At 48.4% G+C, this 6,760-nt stretch overlaps 1 protein-coding gene across 1 annotated transcript in view; it reads left to right on the top strand.

Annotated features, from left to right (window-relative positions):
• The window catches only part of LOC103798899 (thaicobrin-like), a gene marked incomplete at its 3' end in the record, with an annotated part of 7,000 nt that extends 906 nt beyond the window's left edge, over nucleotides 1-6,094 (top strand). The window contains exon 2 of the mRNA XM_009071183.1: nucleotides 5,568-6,094. Within this exon, the coding sequence (XP_009069431.1) occupies nucleotides 5,568-6,094 (527 nt within the window). The remainder of the gene's footprint in view (nucleotides 1-5,567) is intronic.
• Between the last annotated feature and the right edge of the window lie 666 nt (nucleotides 6,095-6,760).

Genomic DNA, 6,760 nt, shown 5'->3' with positions numbered 1-6,760 from the left:
TCCCTGCAGCTGTGCTTTTGGGTGCCCTGCTTGCAGGGACATGCTCTTCCTTGGGGGAAGGCTTGTGCTGACCATGCCCAGAGTTCTGTTGTTACAGCCATGCCTTTTCCCAGAATACAGGGGAGTTTTAGTCTCAGTGGCTCATGTCCTACCCCCACAGTTCCACATCTCATTTCCCTCTCTTCACAGAATGAGCTGCAGCTGGAAACAAGATGAAACACACACACACACACACACACACACACACACACACACACACACACACACACACACACAGACAGACAACCACTTCCAGCTGTGTTAAAGTTCTCCTAATTCTCCTTCCATCAGCAATGGAGGTTCAGACTGGTGTAGCTCTCACCTGTCTTGGGTTTCCACTCTGCAACATCACTGGAAGATACAAGTGCTGCAGTGACCTATCTGGTCAGTGTTCAGGCATCAGGTCCAAGTGTTCAGGACCCATTTAGATGAAGCCCTGAGCCATCGGCTTGGACCAGGGGAGACCCTCCTTTTAGCAGGATACACACCTCCCATGCTCCTTCCCACCAGGAACAGCTCTGCCATGTGATGACAAAGGCAAAGCCAAAGTCCTAAGCCAAGCCTAAATAATGCAATTGATTTGTTAAGGAATCTCCAGGGCATGAAGAAGAACTGTCATGGAGGAGAAGGGCTTGAGAATATGAATCTCTGTGTGGGGTGGCAGGAGGGGAAGCAGCAGACTGAGGCCTGAGCAACCTCCCTGTGACCATGTGATGCTGCAAACCTCTGGGATGTGATGCATCTCTGTAGGCACAAGCAAGGCCTGTCAAGGTCTATCCCCAGAGCACATTACTGGCAGAACCACTTCCAGTGCACAGCAGAAGGCCTGGCATTCACAATAGAATGAAATTGGTCAGAGGGATGTTCTGCTTTAACCAGAGATATGTCCTACTCTAGCAAGGGTATTTCTCATGGCTGGTAGTGAAAAGATTTCAATGGCATCACACATAACTTCTGGTGTTCCATTTCATTCTGTGACCACTGAAGCAGGAGTTCCTCAGAGGTCAGTACTGGGACCATTGATCTTTGTGACATGAGTAGTATGACTGAGTGCAAACTCAGAGTTTGCCAATGACACCAAACTACGTGGTGTGGTCACACTCTGGAGGGAAGAGATGGCATCCACAGGGACCTGGATAGGCTGGAGAGATGAGCTGGAGAGAATCTTATGAAGTTCAATATGCCAATTGCATGGTCCTGCACTTGGGTCGGAGTAATTCCAAGCACAAGTACAGGCATGAGAATGGATCAAGAACAACCCTGGGGAGAAAGACTTGGGGGTATTGGTGGATGAGTAACTAAACATGTCCCAGCAGGGTGCACTCACAGCCCAGAAAGCCAACAACATCCTGGGCTGCATCAAAAGGAGCATGATGAGAAGGTTGAGGCAGGTGATTCTGCCCCTCTTGTGAGATGCCACATGGAGTGCTGAATCCAGTTCTGGGCCTGCTGGAATGTGTCCAGAGGAGGGACACTAAGTTGATCAGAAGGCTAAAGCACCTCTGCTATGGAGACAGGTTGAGAGTTGGAGCTGTTAAGCCTGGACAAGAGAAGGCTCTAGGAGACCTTAAATCCCCTTCCAGTAGTTAAGGGGGCTTAAAAGAAGACTGAACACCTTTCACTACACCAGGTTGCTCCAAGGCCTGTCTTAGCTGGTCTTGAACACTTTCAGGGAAGGGGCAGCAACAGCTTCTCTGGACAACTTCTGCCATGTCCTCACTACCCTCACAGCAAAAAAAATCTTCTTAATATCCTATCCAAATCCCCCCTCCTTCAGCTTAAAACCTTTCACCCTTGTGTCATCCTGGACTAGTGAAAGGTGTACCTGTGAATGGCAGGTGGGTTGGAACAAGATCTCTAAAATGCCTTCTGACCCAAATCATACTTTGATGATTTGATTATATGACAACGTGATTCTGTGAGGCTCATCCCCTTGTCAGACTACCAGCAGGTGACCAAGAGGAGACTCTGTGTGGCCTCCCATCATACAGAAAGAAGCCTTTCCATGCAAGTGAGTGCCAGGACTTACCCACACTACCTGGAAACAAACCCTTGCCTAGCAAGAAGAATATCCAAAGGCCTATGGTGCAGGAGAGCCCAGTGCAATGAGATCAAACAATCTCACCCCTCCAAAAATTCCCACTTCCAAAGGTCTCCAGCAAGTCCTTTGTTATATTTAACATCCCCAGGCAGATGTCCAGGACCTCAGGCTCCCAGGGTATAGAGCTGCCCCAGCTGAGAGCATTTCCCAACAGAGACCAGGGCAGCCTGGACTCTGCTGGATCCCATTCTCCCTGTGTTCTAAGACAAACTGATCTCCTGGCCCTGCTCTTTCCAGGTGGGATGCTGGCAGGGGAATTATTTCCTTCAAGGAACACTTGGAAATAAGCAAGGCCTGGGGTCTCAGCTGTGGCCAGGCCACTGGGGAGAAAGGAGGCAATGGGGTTTCTTTCAATACTCTTCCTGAGCAGCATAGGGAAATTGGGACTAGATCTTTAAGGTCCCTTTAAACCCTTAGAATTCTATGATTCTATGAGAGAACTGAGTCTGAGCTTCTTGCCCTTCCATGCATATATGCATAAGGCAGAAAGAAAACCAGTTCCACATTCCCCCTTCAGTGCAAGGTTTAATTTTTCTCAGGTGAGAAAGGGGAGAGGAAGGAACAATAAAACATGCTAAAAAGAGTCTCCCAAGAAGAGACTTTAAAACAGAGGTTTTCAGCATCCCCTTGGGGTAGATGGGTGATTTCCCCTTCAATGAGGCAATGTAAGTGTCCCAGTGACACCTGTCATTTTTCACAGGAAGGACAGAGGAAGCAAATACCACAAGGGCTCTGGAATCCATGTGGAAAAAGGACCTCCATGTAGTCTCCCAACAAATTCAAAGTCTGCAGCAAGCTTTCCAGAGTATGTATGTCCCCTCACAGAGTGACCTTCAGATGACCAGAGCAGATGTGGAGAATGAACTAGGTGAGCAGAGCCATTCCTCAGTAGGCCTTCATCTCTCTGAATGCAAAAGCTGCTCTACAGGCAAACTGTCCTGTGAGCTAGACCTTCTTTCCTCCGCAAAGTGGACGCATTGTGCATACTTTCCTTGGGAGCAGCTCCATTCCAGTGGAACACCTTTGATGATGAGGTAGCAACTGGAGATGGTCAAGGTCCCTCTGCTCTCATTTGTCTTTGAAGAGAGTGAAAGAACTGAATATTCTTGGTCCTTTCTAAGAAGAAAGGCTTCCTCATTAGTGGGAGAGGACCTCCCCACAGGGGAGGCAAAATCATTGTCCCAGTGACACCAATCTCTTTTCACAGGATGGACAGAGGAGGCAAATACCACAGGGGCCTTGAAACCCCTATGGAAGGAGGACCTTGAGCAGCTCTGCCAAAAAATGCGAACTCTGCAGGAAGCTTTCCAGGATGGGTGGGTGTCAACACAGCGTGACCTTCAGCTTCTCAGAACAGATTTGAAGAACAAACTAGGTGAGCATGGCCATTCCCCAGCTGGCCTTCATCTCTCTGAAGGGAAAAACTGCTGTACAGGCAAACCATCCTGTGAGCCAGTGCTCCAATGCTCCTCAAAGTGGATAGAGAGGGACAGACTTTTCTTGATGAGTAGCTCTTTTGTCCTGCCCACTGAGAGACCTGCATGGTGAGGTGGCAACTGCAGATGGTTGAGGTCCCTATTCATTCTCTCGTCTTTGAAGGCACTGTGTGGCACAGGCTCACTAAGATGCAATGTGTGGTATATCTGCCTCCTCCTACTATCTGTGTCGCTTTCTCCACTCACCTTCATCTCAACAAAGAGTGTTGTCTCCAATGGCCCACAGATGCTGTCTGGAGAGATGAAGGGGGATGATCCCTACCCTCCATCCTGCCCGTCAGCCCTTTGCTGAGCCCCCAGAAAGGTTCTCAGGGCCTGTGCTCTTTCCCCAGCCCTCCAGCACTCAATCCATCCAAACCAGTACAGATCAGGTGAGAGGGTCTTAGTACTCCTCTTTCCAGAGCCTGTGTGTACTTGAACCTTGGGAGTTGGACACTTCAGGGAGGGAAAAACCACAGGAGTGCAAAAGCCCTGAGTGGAGAGCTCAGGTCTTGAGCAAGTCCTGCTCCCCTTCCCCTGGCTCAGGAGTGCCCAATCAGCTTTTCAAGTATCTCCAGGGGTACCTGGTGCAGGAAAGGCACCTTTGGATCCCGGGAGATCCTTCTCTGTGAAAGCCCATCTCCTTTTTAGTCCATGGTCTCTTCATTCCTCTGACATCTCTTTCCCACTTGAAAAGGAAGGAGAAGGTCAAGCTCATCTCACAGCAGATTTTGGTCCTCCTTGGACTTCAGAGGGAGCATGTTGGAGCCACATGTCCCATGTCTGGGAAACAAAATTATAACACATCCGATTTTTTGTTTTCTCTTGAAGATTGATGAAAAGAGAACAGAACTGGTTAAGATAACAGATTGTGTGGTGGGAAGGGTGGGGGTGGAATCAGTGTCACCTAGGGCAGAGAGCTGGCCAACTCTTTTTGAATCCCTGCAGCAAGACTTGACAAATCCATTCATTGGCTGCTATTTCTTTTCCTACAGTCTTTTCAGAACTGCAGACCTATGAAGGTAAGCATAGGGATATGACAGAGGTGAGTACTCAGAGCCTGAGTCAAGCTCTGGAAAACACATCCAACTCCCTCACATAGCTGTTTGGAGAACAACATGCTCAGAGAAAGGGTGCTTTGATGACTCTTCTCAGTGCTGTGTTCTGCCAAAGGTCCTGACCACGCTTGTCAGGAGCCATCTCTGCTGCAGGGAGCAAGGCCAACTGCTCACTCCAGCCACTGCTTCTCCTGTCTACCACTCCTAGTTTGGACTCTTTGAAATTTCAGGAAAGGTTCTTGAGAGTTATCCATCTTGATCCACTGCAGGAGCAGATTCTTTAAATGTGAGCTGAGCTGAGGACCTCAATTGATGGCATTGCACCTAGTTTGGGTCCTGCCAGGGCTTCATTCTGCCCACTGATGAGTGTGGAAAGCTGAGGCAGGAAATATTTCCTTATTGTGGCAGTGAAGATGAGCCTTCCACTCCAATCCATGGGGAAGGAATGTCCTAGACTGATGCTGCCCTGTAATTAAGGAGAATCTGCTTAAAGGTTGAAAATCTCCTTCAGAATTTGCTAAAGAGTCAGTCATGACACCCAAATCTAATTCCAGCTGAGTTCAACTCCTGGTCCTTTTCCTCAGGCCACACTCACAGCACTCCAAAGATGGAGGGAGAGGGTGTTCAGCCCCACACCTTGTCCTTGGTGCTGCATGCTGGAGTCCCGGGAGCACTGGATGAGTGCCATGAATTTGGTGCATGCAGGCTGCCCACTCTCTCAGTCAACAGCACAAGGGAGGGACGTGGTGGGAGGGAAGGGTAGGGGAGAAACTCGAGGTCCCTTGAGGCAAAAGGCTGCTGAGTGCACCTGAGTTTGGAGGTGGGAGAAGAAAAAAGCTCAGCAAAGCAGAGCTTGTGTTTTCTGCTCCTTATGGTGTGACTTGGCCATTGCAGGGGATGTCACCCTGGATGCTGACACAGCTCATCCCAGGCTGGAAATCTCTGTGGATGGGAAGAGAGTGAAAGATACTGGTGTCATCGGAGACTTGCCCAGCAATGAGAAGAGATTTGATTCCCATATGTTTGTGTTGGCAAAGGAAGGATACACATCTGGGAAATGCTACTGGGAAGTATGTGTTGGGAGAAGAAGAAACTGGGCCTTGGGTATTGCCCTGGAATCTGTGACTCGCAAGGGGCCGTTGACTCTGTCCCCTCAGAATGGCTTCTGGGTCATTGGGAGTGCAGATGGGAGAGACTATTGGGCCTACACAGATCGTTGGACCCATCTGAGTGTGAGTGGGAAGTTGAAATTCGTTGGGATCTTCCTGGACATCCCAGCCAAGCAGGTGTCTTTTTACCATGTCCATAAGGGAGAACCCCTGTACACTTTTAACATTGCTGATGGCAGCAACCAGGAAGGGAAATTCATTCCCTTCTTCTCTACAGGTCCTGCTGCTGTAGAGCTTGACCCTGAGCCTCTGGTAATAGTGTAGTTTTGTGATGCTGATGAATAGTTCACTCTGCATTTCACAGGTCAATAATGTAGAGCCAGTGATCAAATCACACTGTGACCAGACTGCTGCCTAAGTTGTGTTTACTGAAAAAAGGCAATGAAGGAAGAGACAGATCTTTCATAATAGGCAGCTCTGATATTTTTTACATTATTCAACAAAATTGAATTTTTTGAGAGAAATTTTATGTGCTCAATTTAATAACAATACTTTTGTGATTGTATGAAAGAAAGAACTTCCTGTGGCTTGTGAGTTTTCCTGAAAACCTATCTTCAAGGACAGAGACTCCATAGCCTCTCTGGGCAGCTCGTACATGGACTTGTTCAGCTTCAAAGTAATAGAGTGTTTCCTGATGTTCCAAGAGAACCTCTGGTGTTTTAGTTTTTGCCAATTGCCTTGTGTCCAGTCACTGGCACTTCTGGGAAAAACCTCCTTCAGGTATTGATATACAATCAGTCCCTGCTCTCAAATTTTACTCATGTGAGAAATGCTCCAATCCCTTAATCATCTATGTGGCCTTTCCTGGACTCTCTCCCGTATGTCTGTGCCTCTTTTGTACTGGGGAGCCCAGAACAGCAGGTATGGCCTCTGCAGTGCTGGGGAAAGGGAAAGATCATCTGTCTCAACTTGTTGCCT

This window comes from Acanthisitta chloris, unplaced genomic scaffold, assembly GCF_000695815.1.
Source record: "Acanthisitta chloris isolate BGI_N310 unplaced genomic scaffold, ASM69581v1 scaffold1313, whole genome shotgun sequence".
Lineage (NCBI taxonomy): Eukaryota > Metazoa > Chordata > Aves > Passeriformes > Acanthisittidae > Acanthisitta > Acanthisitta chloris.
This window is presented reverse-complemented; position numbering and strand designations above follow the sequence as displayed.